General features: G+C 53.4%; 8 protein-coding genes across 8 annotated transcripts; 3 read left to right on the forward strand and 5 right to left on the reverse strand.

The window, feature by feature from the left end:
* Positions 1 to 907: 907 nt before the first annotated feature.
* BDQ94DRAFT_171355 (uncharacterized protein) lies at positions 908 to 2,307 on the forward strand (the record flags this gene model as incomplete). The annotated part of the gene is made up of 3 exons (XM_026771738.1): positions 908 to 1,129; positions 1,200 to 1,708; positions 1,779 to 2,307. 3 exons carry the CDS (start codon positions 908 to 910, stop codon positions 2,305 to 2,307), a joined length of 1,260 nt encoding a protein of 419 aa, XP_026625117.1.
* A 2,543-nt stretch (positions 2,308 to 4,850) lies between these two features.
* Positions 4,851 to 9,207, forward strand: BDQ94DRAFT_145478 (non-ribosomal peptide synthetase). The gene is made up of 2 exons (XM_026766646.1): positions 4,851 to 4,980; positions 5,110 to 9,207. The coding sequence occupies exon 2, from the start codon at positions 5,252 to 5,254 to the stop codon at positions 9,080 to 9,082; it is 3,831 nt and encodes a 1,276-aa protein (XP_026625118.1). The 5' UTR covers positions 4,851 to 4,980; positions 5,110 to 5,251; the 3' UTR covers positions 9,083 to 9,207.
* A 135-nt stretch (positions 9,208 to 9,342) lies between these two features.
* On the reverse strand, positions 9,343 to 10,453 carry BDQ94DRAFT_145483 (SDR family NAD(P)-dependent oxidoreductase). The gene is made up of 4 exons (XM_026766647.1): positions 10,343 to 10,453; positions 9,972 to 10,294; positions 9,575 to 9,905; positions 9,343 to 9,511 (listed from the first exon to the last, which is right to left on the reverse strand). The coding sequence occupies exons 1-4, from the start codon at positions 10,426 to 10,428 to the stop codon at positions 9,436 to 9,438; spliced, it is 816 nt and encodes a 271-aa protein (XP_026625119.1). The 5' UTR covers positions 10,429 to 10,453; the 3' UTR covers positions 9,343 to 9,435.
* A 355-nt stretch (positions 10,454 to 10,808) lies between these two features.
* Positions 10,809 to 12,063, reverse strand: BDQ94DRAFT_145485 (phytanoyl-CoA dioxygenase family protein). The gene is made up of 3 exons (XM_026766648.1): positions 11,789 to 12,063; positions 11,361 to 11,736; positions 10,809 to 11,303 (listed from the first exon to the last, which is right to left on the reverse strand). The coding sequence occupies exons 1-3, from the start codon at positions 12,021 to 12,023 to the stop codon at positions 10,952 to 10,954; spliced, it is 963 nt and encodes a 320-aa protein (XP_026625120.1). The 5' UTR covers positions 12,024 to 12,063; the 3' UTR covers positions 10,809 to 10,951.
* A 651-nt stretch (positions 12,064 to 12,714) lies between these two features.
* Positions 12,715 to 14,765, forward strand: BDQ94DRAFT_179883 (choline transporter; the record flags this gene model as incomplete). Its single annotated transcript, XM_026773500.1, has 8 exons — positions 12,715 to 12,933; positions 13,002 to 13,124; positions 13,173 to 13,282; positions 13,341 to 13,462; positions 13,520 to 13,753; positions 13,801 to 13,981; positions 14,037 to 14,095; positions 14,162 to 14,765. 8 exons carry the CDS (start codon positions 12,715 to 12,717, stop codon positions 14,746 to 14,748), a joined length of 1,635 nt encoding a protein of 544 aa, XP_026625121.1. The 3' UTR covers positions 14,749 to 14,765.
* Positions 14,766 to 14,787: 22 nt separating this feature from the next.
* BDQ94DRAFT_179885 (2-deoxyribose-5-phosphate aldolase) lies at positions 14,788 to 15,582 on the reverse strand (the record flags this gene model as incomplete). Its single annotated transcript, XM_026773501.1, has 1 exon — positions 14,788 to 15,582. One exon carries the CDS (start codon positions 15,580 to 15,582, stop codon positions 14,803 to 14,805), a length of 780 nt encoding a protein of 259 aa, XP_026625122.1. The 3' UTR covers positions 14,788 to 14,802.
* A 236-nt stretch (positions 15,583 to 15,818) lies between these two features.
* BDQ94DRAFT_171361 (transcription factor domain-containing protein) lies at positions 15,819 to 18,347 on the reverse strand (the record flags this gene model as incomplete). Its single annotated transcript, XM_026771739.1, has 4 exons — positions 15,819 to 15,988; positions 16,037 to 17,879; positions 17,935 to 18,207; positions 18,264 to 18,347. The coding sequence occupies 4 exons, from the start codon at positions 18,345 to 18,347 to the stop codon at positions 15,819 to 15,821; spliced, it is 2,370 nt and encodes a 789-aa protein (XP_026625123.1).
* A 1,453-nt stretch (positions 18,348 to 19,800) lies between these two features.
* BDQ94DRAFT_171362 (cupin domain-containing protein) lies at positions 19,801 to 20,307 on the reverse strand (the record flags this gene model as incomplete). The annotated part of the gene is made up of 1 exon (XM_026771740.1): positions 19,801 to 20,307. The coding sequence occupies one exon, from the start codon at positions 20,305 to 20,307 to the stop codon at positions 19,801 to 19,803; it is 507 nt and encodes a 168-aa protein (XP_026625124.1).
* Positions 20,308 to 21,055: the final 748 nt, after the last annotated feature.

Consider the following 21,055-nt stretch of genomic DNA (forward strand, 5'->3'; position numbering starts at 1 on the left):
CCGGCCGCCACAACCTTCCGTGACAGTTTGACACACAAACACAACCCCTTCGGAGACTATTTTCGACAGTAAGTAAGTCTTTGCTCCCGGGGAATACTATTTACTCCCCTGTTCTTCCATTTGAAGCGTCAAGCACAGAAGAATTCATTTCTACTCTTTGGTATGCAACCAACAGCAAGTCTGCAGGCAGCGAAGTGCAGTGTGGATCCTCTGATGATGGATGGCAGATAGGCGAGCCCGGACCCACCCGACCAGCCCATCCGGTGCAGCCGATGCTGCTTCATCTACGGAGTACTAACTAGTGCTGCTGCTGCTGCTGCTGGTTTATGCATCCTCCCATAGTAAAGTTCTGACAGGCTTGCGGCGGGTGCGAGATCATTCTCCCATGGGGTCCATTTGTCAGGGAAAAAAGAGGAAAAAGTCAAAAAGGAGTCGAAGAGTCTGTAGTTAGTTAGTAGTTTGGTAACATTTTCTCCAGCTTCACCCCCTGATCGATTCTATCATATGATTGTCATTAGGTAACTTGCGTCTATTCTTCGATATCTTAGCAATTGACTTTGGGTTAGGCTCTTCAGCCTCAAACCAGCCCAATCATCGGAGGCATTCCCCGACCGAAAACAGCTGGCAAAGCCCTTCGAGATCCCGCAACGGCCTTTGATCGGTACCGATGACAACCCGATCCAATGCTGCGGCCCTGCCAATCCTCTCCCTCCCCAAAGTCTAATCGGAAGAAGAATTCAATTGTTCCTTGGTCTTGTCGTCATGCCCACACAAAAATTTAATATAGCACAAACTACTTCCTTCATAAACCCCCTCCCCCATGCAACCCCCTCCCCCTTTACTCTTCAGGCTGTGAGACCACGTTGTCGGTCTCCCTCCCCTCGCCCTGCTGCCCGGATGAACCACCATGCCTCAAATCCCGGCGGACATCCAAACTGCTGAGGCGGAGGGCCGCATCCCTGCCGGTGTCACGGCCGACTATCTGGCCCAGTCGCGCGATCGGCCCACCAAGATCGCCATCCTCTTCGTTGGCGCCCTGACCTTCGTGATCGTCGTCGCCCGTTGCTACGCCCGTCTCTTTCTCGTCAAGAAGTTCGGCTGGGATGATGCTTTGGCCGTCTTTACTCTGGTAGCTTCCTCCTCCCCCGTATCCGCCATGGCAGATTGAATCGAATGGAATTGACTCGAAGCCGCATTAGGCCATCTACATCGCCATTATCGCCCTGTCCATCATTCTGATCGACATGGGCAGTGGCCGGCACATTGAATATATCCAATATGTCCTCGCCCTGTCCCGCGTCAACGACACCGAACGCTACGACTTTGTCATGCACATCCTTTACACCACCGCCTTGTTCGTCTGTCGCCTATCCGGTTTGGCCTTCTACCAGCGTCTGGCCTCGCGTCACCCCAAGATCTCCCTGGCCATCAAGCTCTCCGCAGGGTTCTTGCTGGCCGCGTTTCTCGCCCAATTCTTTCTCCTGCTGTTCCATTGTCTGCCCGTCACGGGTCTCTGGCCCTACCCCTGGCAGCCGCAGATTGACAATTACAAGTGCATCACATGGGGGGATGTGTATGTGACCAATTCGGCCCTCTCCCTGGTCTGCGACGTGATGATGTTGGCCCTGCCCTCCATGTTGATCTACATGCTGCAAGTGTCGCCGAAGCGCAAACTGCAGTTGTCCCTGATCATGTTCCCGGGTGTCTTGTGAGTTCACACAATATTTCCCCTCGGTGTACTTACCATGCCTCGTTACTAATGTGAATGCCTCTGCCAGAGTCCTGGTCATCTCCTGCGTCCGCTTATGGCTGGTCATCGTCGGCCAGTGGTCCTCCGACGGCAGTTGGGCCTACGACCCCATGCTGGCCATCGAAACCTCCGAAGTCGGCGGCACCCTAATCGCCCTCTCTATTCCCGCTATGAAATCCTTATTCGGGTCGTGGTTTTCGCACCTCAAGGCATACTCCTCGCGAGCGGGAGGAACCAGCGGCAAGCCCAGTGGAGCGCAACGGGCATACGGACGCAGCTGGGAAACCGGGGTCAAACTCAGCAGTCTGGGGACCCGCACGGCCGCCGACGACGCATACAAGGTCAACATTGGCGTGGGAGGGGATCCCAGCCTGCGGGGCCCGACCAGCGAGGGGACGAAGCATTCGCGCAACGATGGGTCGTCGGAGGATCTACTGATGGACGTCAGCTTCTCGCCGGAGGAACGACAATTGGCCTTCAAGAACGGGATCCGCCTGACGGAGGAAGTGTCCATATCGTCGTCGCGGGTGTCGAGGCTGCCGCATTTATCGCGGTAGGCAACTAGGAAAAAAAGAAATAATAATAACACGACAAAAAAAAAGCAATACTATAATAGAGCGGTATTATAATAATTTTCAATGGGTGTATTAGTCCTCCGTTCGTGTGGGTGGGGTCGCGCGGGGCCCTTTTACCCCAGATCGACCCGTCTAGGGGTCCCATGACTGTGCATGATAAGCAGTAGATGGCGATGGCGATGGGGGAGATAAATCCCGTCGTAATATGTGTAAGAGACTGTGGCTTGATTTTCCCGTCGGAGGCAATTTCAATCGCAGCAGAGATAATGATGATGCTACATGGATGGGAATGTGGAGGGCTCTCTCCGACCGGAACGTGGCCCACCGCCTCAGGCATTATAATCGTCGCCTCAGGCAAAAGTCTTGGTCATTCAGTGCTATCACGTGACTGTCGACAACTACTTGCAGAGTGATGCGTCACGAGGGGGTTAGCTGGAGTCATTTCACAATCTTGGTCATCCGTACATATAGGACATATGAATGTTTCGTATCTTATTTACTACCCCTGTAGCATTTTATGTGGTTGGAGTGGCGATGATTCCTGATCTCGCATCTAATGGCGGATATATATCTCCGTAGGGCGATGTCCTGTCGGTACCATGAGTAGTTAATGGGTAGAAACCTTTCCCAACCTTGAAGTAGTAACTGATGGTTAGTGTTATCCCAGGATCGGGGGATCATGAAGTAATAATTGACAAGAATTATTCAAATTCAGTGTCACTAATCGTATATTCTTATGATATCCTGGCAAGAAACCATCGACCATAATCCAAATCCACCATCATCATGTTTGATAGTTCAGGTGCCAATTACTTAAAATTTATCTGCTATAACTAAATTCAAGTCCAGAAAATATCTAGTAATTGAGAATCGGAGCAACTTCCTATGTCTTCTGGGAACACAAGGGGCTACGGCATTGATTGCCGAGTTACAACTGATATACTACCAAGTCGCTACTAGAAGTGAAATTGCTGCCTCTCCTAGTGATGTGCAGATAATGCCTCATCACATAGTGGCTGTTATCTGTTCATGCGCGCTGGTCTAGACTGTCTAGGATCGAGGAATATAGCTCATTCCTTGACAGCCACGCAAGGATGGATTGACAGACCTGACATGACCTGTGCATATTACACAGGCTATAGAACTACCACTGCCGTGTAATGAAAGAATACTACCTACCACTCTACACTCTGAATATTACCACCCACCCCCACGACACCACCGTGTTGGTGACCGGGAACACGAACCAACATCCCTTCCCAAGTCAGGAGGACTTACTCTGGTCCTCCCTTTGTGATAAAAGTGACAAGTATCTAGCAGCTAACATCCTCCCCACGCCCTTGCTGGACACTGCAGCATGCAGTCGTCTGAGGTATTACCCGGATAGGTAAAAGAATCCCGGAAGATGCAGTGCAGCGACAGTGGATTATTGGGACCGCGCTATCTAAGTCGGTTCCTGCGGGCGATGCAAGTATCCGGGGCACCGATAAAGTGATGACATCCGCCGAACAGAAACTGACCCCTCTCAGCTGCAAGGGGTCAATTGAGTAAAGGGGAGATCCTGGGCTGCTACTGGATGGTGGTGAAGGATCGATAGGGAAAGATCTGGGAAAAGAGAGAGAGAGAGAGCTCGAGCTCGAGAGCTCGAGGGAAGGGAAACAAACAGCGCAAAGGGGGACCCGCAATCACATGTCAAAGGATTTTGATCCAAAGGGGAGAATTGGGTTAGTGCGTCCCGCAGAAGTGCCCCGTGCAGCCAATGGCATTGTCTCTAATAATATCGGTTGTCTCGATCGGGACTAACCGTCTCCCCAACCTACTTACTTACCAGAGTGGCCCCCCGTCTCGAGCTCGAGCTGAGTGAGACTGCTTTAGTAGTGCGGAGTCAATCCCCCCGGTCGGTCGCTAAAGAGAGGGGAAAGCTGTCGTCCTGAGGGGGAGGGTTCAGTCCCGTCAGGTACAGCTCATCCATGCACGCTGATGCAGCTTGCCGCACACGCACACACAAAAAATTTAAGATGCACAGACAAAATACAAATAAAACAAATTGTGATAATGCACATCGTAGGAACTGATATGATGAGGGAATTAGTGTCCATGTAACCAGTCCAGATCCCCAGGATACGAGGGCCAGCCGGGTACACATGCAGGCTGACCGAGTCCAACTATTGGTGGGCAACCGGCGAGATTTCCCGCTGGCAGAGAGAATTTCCCCCTCCTCAATTTTCGTACACAGCAAGCAGAACCAGGGAAATTCTCTCTCACATCCATCCAAGGCAGCATCATGATGAGATAGTAGTATTTTTCTCTTCCGAACATCGGCTTATCAATTGATCACTGAGAGAATGTCTTGATTTTCAAATCTCTATCGAGCAGCCAGAAAGAGCGAACGTTGAGACCCCCACTAAACCCTTTTGGGGCACTCGTGATTTGCATGTGATCGAGCCTCTCAGTGACGGGCTTCAATTCTTAGCGATCCTCACGCTCTCACTTGCTACTTATCCTCCTCGAGCCCCCACTGTCTCGTCCACACTAATTCCTCAACAGCTGCCAGATATGGCGGGATTACGCTTCCTGGGAAGCTTTCCAGTTCCCCCGTCGTGTCCAGCGGCGTGTTTGCTTTGTTTCCCTGGCGAAGGCCATGGAAGCCCTCCGGTGAGTTACTTGCCAGTTCCTATATCTTCCACCTGTTCCCCCCAATCCTCCTCGCGCTTTCCTTTTCTTTTCAGCGCTCACCGCAGAAGTGACTATCTGACACCTCATTTATTTCCTTCTTTCTCCAAGACTTGCCATCGCGACTTAAATACCCCCCCTTAGTCCTCCCTAATTATCTACCGTCGACCGGTGGTCGCACTTTCTCCTCGCCCTCGTACTCCCTCCCACTTCTCCGTCTCTCTTTCCCCCCCACGCGACCCCCACTTACACAATGACCATCATTGATGTCACCAAAGACCTGTCAGCCCTGTTTTCCAAGCAGGTGCAGGCCACTCCCGATGCGCTGGCGCTGGAAGACGACAAGACCACCTATACCTACGCAGAATTAGACCGGGCGGTCGACGAACTAACTCGGCGTCTGCATCACTACCGAGTCGGACGGGACACCCTGGTGGGCGTTCTGCTCCCGCGTAGCAGTGAATATGTCATTGCCTGTCTGGCGGCGCTCCGTGCGGGCGGAGCATTTCTGGTGCTCGAGTTGGCCTACCCACCCGAGCTTCTGGACGATGTGATCCGCGACGGGAACCCCGCCGTCATCATCACCTGTAGAGCCGAAGTCGGCAAAATCAAGGCCGACGTCCCCCTCATCTCCTTAGATGAACCAGCCACCGAGACGAATGGGGTGTCGGATTTGCCTCCCCCTCCCGCAGATGACGATCTGGATCGACTGGCCTTCGTGTCCTATTCGTCCGGAACCACGGGCAAGCCCAAGGGAATTGCCAACCCTCACAGAGCCCCGGTTCTCTCCTATAACCTCCGATTTGGTGTGCAGGATCTGTCCCCCAACGATCGGGTCGCGTGCAATGTCTTCTTCATCTGGGAGATCTTGCGTCCCCTGCTGCGGGGAGCGGCTGTCGTTGCGGTGCCGGACGATATCAGTTACGACCCCGCCGCTCTCGTCGATCTCCTCGCTGCCAAGCGCATCACAGAAACCCTGATGACCCCAACCCTCCTCGCTACCGTCCTCGCCCGTCACCCTCACATCGGCTCGCGTCTGCCGCATCTCCGCACGCTGTGGTTCAATGGTGAGGTGGTGACCACCGATCTTGCCCGTCGCGCCAGCCAAGCCTTGCCGAACACCCGCCTCCTCAATTGCTACAGTGCCTGTGAAACACACGAGATCGCCTGCGGGGACATTCGGGAGATGCTCGATGAGCAAGCCCTGTACTGTCCGGTTGGGCCCCCGATTGACCCCAAGAACACCCACATTCTGGACGAGAACCGGCAACCGGTGGAGAATGGGGTGAGCGGGGAGCTCTATGTGGCTGGTCCACTTTTGGCTCGCGGGTACCTCAACCTTCCCGAGACCACCGCCAAAGCGTTCACGGAGAACCCCTTCGATGCCACCCCGGGATCCCGTCTGTACCGGACGGGCGATCTCGCTCGCCGGCTGCCTTCGGGCCTCCTCGAAATCACCGGGCGCGTGGGATCCATGATCAAGCTGCGCGGCTACTCTGTTGTGCCCGCCAAGGTGGAGTATGAGATCACCAAGAACCTCGCGGTCCGCCACTGTGCCGTGGTGGCCCATGGCGAGGGCCTGGAGCGACAGTTGGTGGCATACATTGTCCGCGACAACGACCACGCCACCGACCGCCCCGTCGTGGAAATCAATGAGGCGGGCAATAGCCCGGGCGCGCGTCGGACCCTCGTCCAGGTTCTGGCGCACTACATGATTCCGTCTCTCTGGGTGGAGCTGGAGGAGCTCCCCACACATGATGTGACGGGCAAGGTTGACCTGAAACGCCTGCCTCCCCCGCGCACGGCCGATCACGTCAACGGGAACGGAAAGCCCGTGGAGAAGGACCCGATCGGCATTGATCAGGTGGCCGCCATCTGGGCGGTCGCTCTCAAAACCGCACGCAACCTCTTGAAACCCAGCGATGATTTCTTCGATCTGGGTGGACACTCCTTGTCGCTGGCGGATCTCTCCTCGCGCATGTCCCGACACTTTGGCTTCCGCGTGCCGATCGCACGGCTGGCGGAGAATGCGACCTTGGCGGGCCATCTCCAGACCGTTCGTGACATTCGCGACGGCCATACGGCCGCGGTTCAAGCCGATCTCCCCGCGGTCCTCCGGGCCGACGCCACCCTCGACGATGATATCCGACCGTCCGAAGCGTCCATCCGTTCTGTCACCGACGCCGACACGGTGCTCCTGACGGGAGTGACGGGATTCCTTGGCGCCTTCCTCCTGCACGACCTGCTGGAAAGCACCTCCGCCCATATCATCTGCTTGGTCCGATTTACGGACCCGGCTGATGACGACCAGCCCGGTGGTGTGGCCAGGATTCGCCGTAACCTCTTGGACCTGGGACTGTGGCGGGACTCCATCATGGAGCGCGTTGAGATCCTGCCCGGAAACCTGTCGCGGACCCGCTTCGGCCTCTCCCCCGAAGCCTTCGACGAGCTCGCCTCCCGCGTGCAGGTCATCGTTCATGCTGCTGCCACCGTCAACTTGGTCTACCCGTATGCTGCCCTTCGCGGGCCCAATGTTGGCGGTACGCGAGAAGTCCTCCGCCTGGCATGCAAAGGTGGTGCGACCGTGCAATATGTGTCCACCAATGGCGTGCTCCCACCGTCCGGAGAGAAGGGCTGGCCGGAAGACGCCATGCTCCCGGTGGACGACGTCCCTGACAAGCTGCTGGATGGATACGGTCAAACCAAGTGGGTGGCTGAGCAGCTGGTGCTCGAAGCTGGTCGTCGCGGACTGCCCGTGAAGATTCACCGTGCCGGAACCATCAGCGGCCATAGCCAGACGGGGGCCGCTAACGCCTGGGATCTGTTGTCAGCCTTGTTTGTCGAGTCGATCAAGCTCGGTTACGCACCTGAAGTGGAAGGCTGGCGCGCGGAGATGACTCCCGTGGATTTTGTCAGCAAGGCTATTGTGCATCTGGCCAGCCAGACACACGCTGAGCAAACCGTGTTCCACCTCGGCGACCCAAACCCGGTCGATACACGGTCGGTCTTTGCATCTCTGAATGAGCTCGGCTACCCGACCAAGTCCCTGGCCTGGGATGACTGGGTATCCCTATGGAATGAGAAGCGCAGTGCGGTCAAGGGTGGGGATGGTGGTTTCACCGTCGATATCCTCCGCAGTGGCATGCCCACCGTGGACTTTCTCCGCGGCATTGTCGTGCTGGACAATGCGGCCACTCGTCCCTTCCGGGCGGTTGTGGAACGTCCCAAGGTCGACCGGGCCCTGCTGGAGACCTACACGCGGCACTGGTTCGCTCGAGGCTGGCTGCCGCGGCCGCCGCTTCGCCAGCAATGTCTCAATGGGACCGCGAAGCCTGCTATCAAGGGTCCGCTCAGCGGAAAGGTGGCCGTCGTGACGGGTGCCTCTTCTGGCATTGGAGCTGCGGTCGCGGTCGCTCTGGGCCGAGAGGGTTGCCATGTCGCCCTCGCTGCTCGGCGTCTTGACGCCCTGGAATCGGTGAAGGGCCGCATCACGGCCCACGGTGGCAAGGTCATTGCCCGGAAAACTGATGTCACGAGCAAGGAGCAAGTAGATGCGCTTTTGCAGGCTGCCAACGATGAACTCGGTCCCGTGGACATCCTCGTATCGTGTGCCGGAGTGATGTACTTTACCATGATGGCCAATGTGCAGACGGAAGAGTGGGAGCGTACGGTCGACGTCAACTGCAAGGGTCTCCTCCATTGCCTGTCCGCCAGTGTGCCTGGCATGCTCTCTCGTGGCGGTGGCCACATCGTGGCAATCTCTTCCGATGCTGGACGCAAGGTATTCCCCGGCCTGGGTGTCTACTCGGCCAGTAAGTTCTTCGTCGAGGCTACGCTGCAGTCCCTGCGCCTGGAGACCGCGGGCATGGGTCTGCGCGTGACCAGTGTACAACCGGGCAACACGGCGACAGACCTCCTGGGCATGTCCACAGATGCCGAGGCCGTCAAGAAGTACGGCGAGCCGTCCGGAGCACAGATCCTCGAACCGGAGAATGTGGCCGACTCAATTGTGTACGCGCTGCGCCAGCCGGCACATGTCTCGGTGAATGAAGTGCTGATCGAGCCGCGGGACGAGCCGATCTAATTGATTGGATGTGGTGGAGCTTTATGGCATTTCATATATGACGATTTAGATTTTTGTTATCCTCTATAGACCTAGACACTGTCCTCCATGGACATCGCTATAATCTACATGGTTGAATAATCTCGTTGGATGAGTATTGCTAAATCTAAGAAATAACTCACTCTGCGGAGAGTGTTTCCTACGCATGATATACGTTACTACCCCTTCCACGGACGTAAGTTCCAAAGCCTCTACCGTGATGAGCCTCTCATTAGTAAGTTGGCATCACCGTTGATGCAAGAATGATATATATCCAGAGCCGAAACATGTTATAGCATCAGATCTAACTCTGCTGGCTGGGCATTTACTGTGCTTCACAACAACAGCATTCCACCTGTGCCACTAAGAGTACACCCTGTCATCCACCGACTTTCCTCGGAACACAGAAAGCTATTGCCTGTCAGTCAGCTTACCTTTGCTCATATTCGTGATATCTTGCTGAAAACCACTCACCTGACCAACGGGACAATATCCTCCACCGCTCCCATACGGGCCTCGGCGGGAGTAGCCTGAATCATGGGCTGCATAGCCTCTTTGAACTCGGGAGCACTGTTCTGAAATTGTTCCGTCGCGATGGGTCCCGGACTGACGGCGTTGACTGTAATTCCATGACTCTGGCCCAGTTCCGTAGCCCAGACGCGTACCAGCGCCTCCATACCAGCCTTACTGGCAGCATAGACGCTGGTCTGGGCGACGCCCATGCGTGCCGCAGCCGAGGTAATGAGAATGATGCGTCCACCACGGGGCATATATGGCACTGCAGACTGGGTAAGGAATAACGGAGCTGCGGCATAAGTTAACCAATGATCCATCCACCAAGGTGCCTCAGTTATTCCGGAGTGTCACCTACCCTTTAGGTTAACTGCCATCAATCGTTCAAACAACTCCTCAGTCACATCCTCGAGCGAACTGTCTTCCCCATCCGCCGCATTGTGGACCAGCATATCGATGTAACCCGTCGGACTCGCTTGCACTGCAGTATCAATGAGAGTTTGGCGATCAGTAGCAGAAGTGATGTTCGCCTGCACCAAGACACCCTGACCACCAGAGGAGGCCTTCACGATAGCTTCTACAACACTCTGCGCTGCAGCTTTAGACCGCTCTGATGAATATGTGATGATCACCGCCGCCCCGCGTCGACCCAGCTCCAGGGCGATGCCAGCACCGATGCCTCTACTATAATATCAGTCGATACCACTTCTTGAGACATGATATATGTACCTGGAAGAACCAGTGACGATAGCTGTCTTGCCATAGAGGTTGGCAGCTAGGCTGGGATGGGTTGTAGCAGAGGTTGGGGAATGCATGATGGTCAGCTACCGAGGAGCGGGGTAGCAGAAGACACAACAATAAGACTTACACAAGACTGGAGGTGGACATCAGACTCTTTAAAGATGTCGAATCCGGGCGGTGGCAAGAATACTGCGCGAGGCTTGCCAGGATCATGCCGAGTGCCTCCCGAAGAGGCTGCTGGAAGTATTGCCTTTTTTGGCATGTCAGGCAGCATGAGATTCACCACTAGCGTGAGCATGACATGACCGCGGTCCTAATACTGGGAAACTCAACATATGAGTGTAGAAAAGAGAATCTCAGACCACGTTGGCATTGATGTATGGAAGAACTAGACCCTCTCGTGGCTCACATCACTCGTCAGCCAAGACATGCCCCAAAAGACATTGAGGAAACCCCCATCTTCTCCATTTTACCATGGTCTACCCGTAAAATATTGCAGACACCTTAGGTTCAGTCTACAGCATGGACTTGTACAGGCGATTCTTGTAAAAATGATGACAGCATACACTATGGACAGATTTACCTCCGGAATATCAACTAAAAGTCCCGCGGCCGCTCGTTTTCCCTAAGCTCCGGGCAAAGATGATAAATGGGATCCATCTGTTCCACGTAACCACAAGCTGGCTCGCTCATGGCATAGCCCATAAACTCCAAAGTCTCCCGGTCATACCTGCGCGCGACATCCGCCGGCACCGCCAGGAACTGGTTCTCTTCTTGGCGCAGGTAGCCTCGAACAACGAACGTGGCGAAGACTAGCCTGTACTCGTCTTTGGTGATGTTCGAGCCCCCTCCATGAAATGCCGAGGCGAGCATGATAAAGCCATCGCCTTTCTCCATATCGGCGAAGATACATTGCTCGACCTTTGGAGGTGTAGTGCGATCTGTGCCCCTGCTTGCCTATCAGACATGACTTAACGTATTGGTAGTCAGGAGTCACTCCACCCACCAGAGATGGCTGCGAGGAATAAACTGCGTTCCACCATTCTCCCGAGTGACGCGACAGCCAGCTACAAAGAGACCAACGGCAGACTCGCGTTCCATATCCCGCACATCATCCCACTGGCCAATTTCGGCATGATAGCGATGGTTAATGTAATCATCGCGATGCAAGGGCTGCGCCTTGGCGCCGGGGCCGATCCTCATGGCCGTGCAGGAGTGCACGTACGGCTTAGACAGAGACATCTTCTTCTCTTCTCCCCACCAGTACCATCGTCGGGAGGTTAGAAAATGGTCGCAGACTTGGCGGAACAGCGGATTCATGACTTGAGTCTTGGTGTAGGTCGGGCTGTGCGCGATCAGAGACGGTGCGCGTTGAGTTTGTGCTGATAAATGAGCTGCGCCGGTCCGAGACAGGACAGCAAAGAGCAGACTCACCTGGAAAGAAGGAGCCATTCCATTCCACATCTGCGTCCAGACGAGGTTTGGCTTCTTGGTGAGCTTGGTTGACATCTGCTTCCGAGATGAGGCCCTTCACGAATACGCCTCCATCTCGTTTGAGTAGATAGATGATTTCCTCCAGAGCGGTGTCCTTGGACACTTTCTGGACTTCGTCGCTGTACTTGTTGGGATTGAACGGCATGGTGGCCATGTGGTGAACATTACAAGACATATAACTCCACTATTACTTTGACAATGATGCAGGGCCTGATTGACCCAGCATATATATAATCTTACTCGAAGCTCGTGTAAATCTGAACCACGCCACACGCGGAGAGGGTCCCCGCCTGGCGGTGAGAAGTGCCCGATAGGGAAATATAGCCAGCCGGGCCTTCTGCGCAGCTCCCGCCACGATTCAGCTGCCTCATCGATCCCTTGCATTGCGATCTAGCTACTCTGCAGCGGTGCTTTAAGATTTCTAGCGCACTACAAGTGGCTCATTGGATTCTGCTAGCCCATTAATATTGAAAGATATTCCTATTTGTTTCCAGTAGTCGGTTAACTTCATCTCATTACTCTGGAAGGAAGCGGTACATAATATGTAGAGCTTTTGCCACAGCCGGTCGGGCGGTGTGCGCGATGTGCGCGATGGGCGCGACCCTAACGCACATTGCCAAAGTAAAGCAGCATTCGGAGTGTATCCAGAAAGGATCTTAGGATATAGCATAGGCTCAAGACAATCGCGGTGTGCGAATGGTTCTGCAGCAGCAGCATGCAAGGGATTGCGTTCTACAGATCATGTGAGCTTTACCGATAGTCAAGGGGCTCCTGTTCTGTGAGCTATAACGGTGAGCACCTCAGAAGAGACAGATATAAGGCGCACTGTCATGATCTTCAATCATCGAATGGTGCTCATAAATGTCATGTCTCTAGAAGCAACCGAGAAAGCCAACACGGACGATCGGATCGCCGCAGCCGGTGCGCCCGATCTCCCTGGGGTGGGATGCAGCTCCACGACTAAACACGAGGACGATACTAACGTCCGTGCTCATGGCCATGCCCAGGCCATGCCCCGGCAATTCAACTGGATCTCTGCGCTCGGATTGGGATTTTCTATCACCAACTCGTGGGTTGGTTACTTGGTGAGCCAACTACTGCCAAGAGTATCACGCGCGGGCTAAAACTCTGCTAACAAACCCTCTACGGCTAGAGCTGCTTCGGACAGACCGTAGCCTACGGAGGCACCCAATCCTGCATTTTCGGTCTTGTCGTGGCCTTTGTGGTGCAGCTGATTGTCACTTTGGGACTCGCAGAGCTGGCCTCCGCCTTTCCAGTACGTTCTGCCTGTGTACCTACGACCTATCTACTGATAATATCACAGTCAAGTGGTGGCCAGTACCATTTCTGCTACATCCTCAGCCCAGATTGCACGAAGCGGTATAGTGCCTACGTTGTTGGCTGGCTTTCGATGCTCGGCTGGTGGGTAGCCACGTACGTCTTCCTACCTCGTTTGAGCCCGTGCAAGGTATAACAGCTGAATAGATTGCAGCTGCTCAGGCACCTCTCTCGTTGCGCTTTGCCTCGGCGGAATTGCAAATTTCTACCATTCAGACTACTTGGCGACCCCGTGGCAGACGTACTTGATTTATATCGGGGTGTCCGTCATCACAGGTAAATAGGCTTAATCGGAAATCTTTACTCTACATCAAGCACTCATCGGCCCCACAGTCACGCCCGTGTTCGCAGCGTCGAAACGCATCTCCCTCGTTACTCAATGCTCTCTCTACCTTACCCTTGCGGGATATCTGGTATTCTTCGCTGTGGTTCTCTCCAAGCACCAACAGGTCCAGCCAGGTTCATTCCTTCTCGCCTCAACACAAGGAAACAGCGGATGGGGAAGAGGCTTAGCCTGGATCCTCGCAATTAACAACTCCATGTATGCGTGCGCAGGCACAGATGCAGGTCAGTTCTCTACCTATAGTTGACAACAACGGAGCTGACCTAGATAGCGATCCATATCTGCGAGGAGCTTCCTCAACCAGGACGACGAGTGCCACAGGTAATGATGATGACCTTGGCCATCGGCGCCGTCACTAGCATATCGTTATTCGTGGCGTTGATGTTTTTTGTCGACGACATCGACGCGGTGCGGGATTCTCCACTTCCGAGTTTGGAACTGGTGTATCAAATGTAGGCCCCCGGACCTGATCAGAGTTGCCCCCCCCTACTAACGGAAGGGGAAAAGAACTGGGAACCGCAGCATCACACTCGGACTCTTTATTATTTTGGCGCTAATCTACACCAGTGAGTCTACACCCTGGCCTTCCAAAGTCGCCCCAAAAAAAAATAGGCCAAATGCTCATGTAACAGCCTCACTGCCCGCGGAGTGGGTAACTGCTGGACGAATAGCATGGGCATTTGCCAGAGACGTGAGCTATCTCTCTTCGATTCTATATTGGATCCAAATGACAGTCTTCCAGAACGGACTACCCTTCCCTGAATACTTCTCCCAAATCAACAAAACCTTCGACTTCCCCGTCCACACCACTCTGGCAGCCTTCCTCTTCACCAGTCTCTACGGCCTACTGTACCTCGCCTCCACGACCGCGTTCAACTCCATCATTACGTCTGCCGTGCTCTTCTTGAACATCAGCTACACCGTACCCCAGGGTATCCTGCTTGTTAGTGGCAGATCAAGCATGCCAAAACGGTATCTGAATCTAGGCTGGGCTGGGTATTTCTGCAATGGAGTTGCCGTTGTGTGGATTGTCATTCAGGGGGTATTGACGTGTCTTCCGCCGGATCCTGAGGTCACACTGGGATCGATGAACTACGTGTGTGTGATTCTGGTAGGGGTGTTTTTGGTGATTAATCTACTATGGGTTGCCGTGGGGAGGAAGACGTTTAGTGGGCCAGATATCAACTGGGGTGTGGTCAAGACCGGGCAAAGGGAGTGACTTGAATTGTAGCGAACATAAATGATAGAGAAAATAGACGCCAGTAATGCAACCTCAGTAGCCTCCAGATGCCTCCGCCATTGGCTTGAATGCCACCTCAACAGGCTCGTTCCCTATCCCACGCTTCTTGGCATCCTCCAAAATTGCCACGGTAGCCGTGGCTCCAATGCGAGTAACACCCAAACTCATGACATGTAGCAAGTCATCCAACGTGCGAACTCCATCAGCAGCTTTGATTTGCACCTTCTCGCCAGACTTCTCCCTCATCAACATGAGAGCCTGCACCGTGGCACCCTTGTAATTATACGAGCCATCCTGCTGCTTGACGAACCCATATCCAGTCGAAGTCTTGACAAAGGCCACTCCAATCTGAGTACAAATCTCACACAGACGAGCAATATGCTCAGAGCGCAAGTAATCATTCTCGAAGATGACCTTCAAAACCGCCCCATTGGCAACCACAGCATCGTTGATCTGGCGAATCTCCTCCGCCACATAGTCCCAATCCTCTCCAAGAACCTTGCCCACATTGACCACCATGTCGATCTCGGCTCCGCCAGCCTTCGCGGCAGCGGTGGCTTCGAGGACCTTGATCTCGGTGGTGCTGTTACCGTGGGGGAAACCGATGACCGGACAGACCAGAACGTCTGACCCGGCGAGCTCTTTCTTAGCTAAGGGAATGGCGTAGGGTTTGACGCAGGCGGTTGCGACGTGGTTGTCGCGGGCAATTTTAAGGCCGGCTATGATGTCGGCGTCGGTCATGGTGGGGTGGAGGAGCGAGTGGTCGATCATCTTGGCCAGCTGGGGCAGGGTGACTGTGATTTTGTTCGCCATGTTGGGGTGCTTTTAATGGGGTTGTGTTTATTTGTTGTGGCGTGAATGTGTGAGGACTCGTTCTTATACCTACACCCCGCAGATGGCTCCGGCGGATGACCTTCCTAATTCGGTAATTCATTCCACCGGAGCGACCAGTATCACCGTGAATCTCGAATCATGGAAATGCTCGAAGGCTCAAGGGTATCGAATCACTACTCATGGTGTAGCAATAGTAGTAAGACCCCTTAGGGTACTTAAATATCCTGGTTGGGACCCGCGTATTCCCCGTATAAAGGTGCACCTTCTAGACCCCACATCCAGCTCTGCTCTAGGATCGGAAAGCCCTCCGTGGTGGGCCAAAATGACGGGTTTTCCGAACTGCTGTCAGACCCTGCTGAAACTCGAGGAGCATAATTCGACAGAGCTATAGAAAGTATTAGCACGGTTTGGTCAAAGAGTTAGGGAGCAATACCTTGATCGAAATCTTGAAGGGCAGCCGTTAGAGCAGGATCGTGCATGTATTGGGCAGAGCCATCTTCAGTTGGGATATCGAGTGCTGGGGTTCCCGTGGACACCTCAATAGGATCAATAATATAATTTCCAGCTATTGATCTATCAGAGTCCTGACCCGATATTCTCTGAGTTGATGGAGAATCCGTAATTGTCGCCTCGTGTGATCGCGCAGTGGTTGTAGAGGTAGACAATTCCATCATCACACTAAGTTCTTTTTCCATGACCAATTTCGCCAGCCGCTGAAGAATGGATAATCCCTGCTGTGCTGCGACTGAATGTGTTCGGAGCTTGTCCTGAATGCCGATCAGTTTGCGGAGCCCGGACTTCGTCTCAGTAGAGTGTGGACCCAGAGGATCCATGCTGCTGAGAATGCCAAGGGTTACGCCTGCTGTAAATGTGTGAATGCTAACGAATGAAGCCGCATAGGTCTCCGAAACCACTTCTAATAGCGGACTGGATAGGATCTCCGACATGCGGAGCGCTGCATCACGACAGGCGTTCAAAGAGGCGCTGAATGGGTTGACTGAATATGCAGCCTCATCATTGTACTTACTGGTTCGCTCTCTAGTGGCGAGCGTGTAGGAAAGAAGAGGACGATGTGTGAGGATGCGTGCGTTCTGATAGGCAAGCCACAGAGCGAGAGCTTGGAGTTGATAGATGTGATTCTCGAAGCGAGGCCCCGAGGCTCCAATAGCGCGATCGACTTCTTCAGCGGAGGCATAATGAGAATGGTGAGCAACACAGCGCCACTGGAGTGGGGAAGGGATCTCTGCTTCCCACTGGCGGAGTCGGTTGTCGTAGTCGGCGACCTTTTGAACGATTCTTTGAATATCCGGTGAATGTGTATGAGATCGGCTAGCTGGATGCGAGCGAACGCGATACAGATCATCCAAGGCTCCTTTGGTGATGGTAGATAGTTTGGTTATAAAGTACTTGTAGGAGAGTAGCGTTGGATCTGACTTCAGAGGTTCATCGAATGAACCAGGAGACTGCATAGTCTGAAGCTTGGCTGATGGATCTAACGGTTCTACGTCGCAATCGTCATCACGGATACTGTGCGGATAGCCATATGCCACGGCAGAGAAGGTTTCAATCTCATACACTGCCCACCAGCATCTTTTGCGAGTCTCATTGCGGGTTCGGAAATCAGTCGATTGAACGGGGTGCTGTCGGCGGTGTAGATGTAGAGCTTGGGCGATACGAAGCCCACATCCGCATACCGGCCACGCCAGTCGTGGAGCACCATGATATAAATAATATGTACCCAGTAAAATGCAGGTTTGGACTGCCTCTAAAGAGCCGAGGGACATTATGTCAAGAAGCCCCGATCTCACAGTAGAGAGGATGCGATCCCTTAGGTTAATGTCGACCCCATGTCTCGAGAGAATCCCTTGTCGGTAAGGCCCGGCGTACTGCAGCCCGATGGCGATTACGATCAGGAAGGTGCTAAGAAAGCCGAGGTGACGGTGGGCGTATGTCAGAGGCCTCTCAGTAGAGCGACCGTATAATTTGGGCCACCGTTGACGGAACTCATCTTGATAGAAGATCAACATGAACCAGTGCACTCGATCAAAATACGTATCTACGAGAAGGCTGGCCGCATCAAAGTTGGGCAGTAGAGACATCAAAACATCCAAAACGGAAGAGGACGGATCATAAGGCGCGAGTGCAGTTGAGGAGGGAAGGTCAGATGTCTCAACCTCAATGCTGGGGGAAGCAGATCCTGGTTCACGCAAAGGGGCTCCCGGGAGTGCGTTGGTTGCAGGAGGCCCCGGTGCGGCCACATTGTGAAGGCTGAATGCCTATTCGAATGATTGTTAGGGTGGCCCATGGTGTGAGTGACTTCAGGGACCTTACTCCGCCTAGAAGGGATATAGTGGAGCTTGATATCCAATCACGATCTCTTCGGTGTGATGGTGATCCTGGACTTGAAGCCTCGGGGGGATGCTGGTCAGGATCGAGGTGGGGCGAACATGCATGGCGTGTCGAGGCACTTGCGTTTAGCGTTCGGACCGGTGGTGTTGCAGGCTTATCCTGCGGATGCCGATAGGGTCGCCAGCGGGTCGCCGAACCGGGAAGACAGCGGACCCCGGCGCGGGTGCAAAGGGTACAAGGCCGTTGGATGTCGCACTGGCGAGATGTGAGCGGATCGATCGGTTGTTCCAGGCTTACTCGTTTCAGCGGACCTTTAGCTTTTGCCGTCGACAGCGCTGACACGCGCTCGTGACTTTGATGGCAGGACTGGCCCTCAGAGGCGGGTTATCGGTCATGCTGGAGGGATGTAAAATACCTGGAAATTGCTGTACAAGCTGAAACATGAAGGATGAAGCAGCAGAAAAAGTGGAAGAGTTGCCGAGTGGGGCGATTTGCTCCACCGGAAGAGGTTTCCTAACCAGTCAGGTGCACGTGATTCATTTCTCTGTGAATTGGGAGAAGTATATTTGAAGTGGTTAACGGCCAGGTCAGGTCAGATCAAGAGAAAAGTCTATACCTGCTGTCAGATTAACAATCAGGTTAACGGAAATTTTATAACTGGCTGTAGTATAGGTAAGCATAAAATAGTTTCTTATTTTTCCTATTTCGGTATCAAGATCTACCAGTTATATTTAATTAAATATTAATATTTTAGACATGGCAGGGCTCGCCCGCTAGCGTCGGGATCGCTCGGGCCCGCTGGCAGTTAGATTAAGCTCTAGCTTGCTCAATAAATCTTATAGATTCAGAGCTATTTGTTACAGCCAGTTAAATACGCCTTATCTGGTGCACCTGACTATCCTAAATATTTGACACATCAGATAATAGGAGGACATTTCCCCACCCCTGATGCAGATCCTGTCCTATATTCTTTTTTTTTTACCCCTGCAGTAACTGTCCGACGTGAAGAACCACAGCTATTGAAACCAGTGATATTCTATCTGTTATGTACCTATCCACTGCTCGTCTTCTTATATGCTCTGGGAAGTTGATCAGAGCCTCTTTCCTTACTGGAAAGTGTCAACTCAGCCGGAGTTATATAACACCACCACTGTTAAGGGCACTGGAGCAAGACGAAGGTACTTCCGCAATTTTCCGCCACAGCTATACGAGTACATTGTATCACTATTAAGATTGGATGAGCAGAAATCCCTGTTGAAGAAGCCAAGCTATACCGATACTAACGCTATCGCTGGCTGTCCGTTCTTCCTTGTCTTATAAGCTAAACTTCTTATTGACAGCTGCGCAGCACGGTTGCATATACTTTCAGGGCGGCCTGAAATCAAGACCAGAACAGACCAAAATAATTCTACTACAGAGTCCAGGCGGTGGACGTCAGCCCCAAGGGCTCCTCCCTCTGGGCGGCATGGTTCTGCGTGAGCACTACGAAGAAGCTCAGAGACGCAACGGGCATTTCAGGAATGCGGTCATTGCGTTGGGGTAGAATGCGAAACACAGGGAGATACTCGCCAGGCTTTGGCCGTACTCATGAATGAACTCCCCTAGGCTAAGGGATGACAGGACTTGGTTCGTAAATCAATTTTCAAAGAAAAGAAGAAGAAAAAGAAAAACAAACCACTTCTAATTATCTTGAAGTAGACAAAATCAGTCCCAATACGCCTTCCACACAAACCCATCACAACAGTAGAAACAGGCACCACCACATCGCTCATATCCTCGTACAAGCCCCCAGCCTGAATCACTCAGCAAGCCAGCCAGCACCTCCTCACCACTGCAACAATGAAGAAACTAAAACGGCCACACAGCCTCCATCTCCTTACCATCCACCACCACCGGCCTCGCCTGCACCATTACCGAAGTCAATCTAGCCCATTCATCCGACGGATTCCCCCACTTGTGCATGGTGCCCCTCTGCACGACCGTGTCGCCCGGCCGCAGCGTCACCGTGGACCCATCGTCCGTGCTCAGCTTGACCACGCCTTGGGTGACGGTGATATAATCGAGGGTGATGGAGCGATGCATCGGCCCCTCGTATTTCGGGGGCAGATCGTAGGTGCAGAAGACGGAGCCACCGGTTGTCGCGGCGGCCGGGTCGGGCTGGATCTTGGTTGGGTCCTGGTCGATCGTGGCGGGGAGCTCGTCGGATGACCAGAGGGGGTTAAGGTACGTTCCGTCCTCGAGGGCGGTGGGTTCTTTGTGTTCATTGATGGCGATAGTGGCGGAGCGGGAGGCGTTGTGGGTTGTGATGATGCGGCGGGTGTCTGGGAGAGGTGGAGGAGCTTGAGGTGAGGGCATTTTGGAGGGGGAGCGGGCTGATGAGCTTGGTTTGGGGTTGTTGATGTTTGATGAGGTGAGAGGATCTTGTGAATAGTCAAATATGCTGTAGAGGGACTATATAGGAGCAATTCTTGCAGCATACATTCTGCGTAGCGTAGCCATGCTTCGGTGGGTCGATGATGATGACATCTTAATTCCGATCGATGAGGACCTTGTCTTTAAGTCCATGGATATCTCCGTCTTGGCCCAGCAAACGCCAATCTAGTGGGGCGCGCACTAAAACTACGGTAATAAGTCCTGTATTATATATACACCGTACCCTAACTCGTGGTCTATAATCTTGGCGTTGACGATAGCCACGGTCCTACCATCCTGCCAGCGAGTAGTATGTGGTTGTTGCCCTGCATCTAATGCCGTGGTTCTAGCGTGCTGAGCCCACGTGCCGACTAGGTGGGTTGGGGGAGCACCCAGGACAAGCAACAAACCAGGAACTGGAAGATAGAACGTAAATGGATGGTTACCATCATGGTTCCCTGTTACATCTTCATTTCATCCATATCATCCTCGATGATGGCCCCCGGTCTCGGACGAATTTCCACGAACTTTCGTATTGAGAATCAAATCGTGTCACAACTTATGCTGTCGGTATTCATTCTTGCCTTTGCCATTGGTCCACTGTTTTCCGGTCCCCTCTCGGAAGTGTACGGCCGTGTCCCCGTCCTCCATGTGCAAATATGATATTTCTTATCTTCAATATCGTCTGCAG

The sequence above is a fragment of the Aspergillus welwitschiae genome, assembly GCF_003344945.1.
Source record: "Aspergillus welwitschiae strain CBS 139.54b unplaced genomic scaffold BDQ94scaffold_20, whole genome shotgun sequence".
Classification (NCBI taxonomy): Eukaryota; Fungi; Ascomycota; class Eurotiomycetes; order Eurotiales; family Aspergillaceae; genus Aspergillus; species Aspergillus welwitschiae.

Excerpts from the sequence above, each read along its gene's own strand:
- BDQ94DRAFT_145483 (XM_026766647.1), bottom strand. The coding sequence starts at position 10,428 with ATGCATTCCCCAACCTCTGCTACAACCCATCCCAGCCTAGCTGCCAAC. Across the intron at positions 9,906-9,971 it reads GATGGCAGTTAACCTAAAGG|CTCCGTTATTCCTTACCCAG; the intron begins GTAGGTGACACT and ends CTTATGCCGCAG. Across the intron at positions 9,512-9,574 it reads GATATTGTCCCGTTGGTCAG|CTTTCTGTGTTCCGAGGAAA; the intron begins GTGAGTGGTTTT and ends GACAGGCAATAG.
- BDQ94DRAFT_145478 (XM_026766646.1), top strand. The coding sequence starts at position 5,252 with ATGACCATCATTGATGTCACCAAAGACCTGTCAGCCCTGTTTTCCAAG.
- BDQ94DRAFT_145485 (XM_026766648.1), bottom strand. The coding sequence starts at position 12,023 with ATGTCTTGTAATGTTCACCACATGGCCACCATGCCGTTCAATCCCAAC. Across the intron at positions 11,737-11,788 it reads GAATGGCTCCTTCTTTCCAG|CACAAACTCAACGCGCACCG; the intron begins GTGAGTCTGCTC and ends CTCATTTATCAG. Across the intron at positions 11,304-11,360 it reads ATTCCTCGCAGCCATCTCTG|GGGCACAGATCGCACTACAC; the intron begins GTGGGTGGAGTG and ends ATAGGCAAGCAG.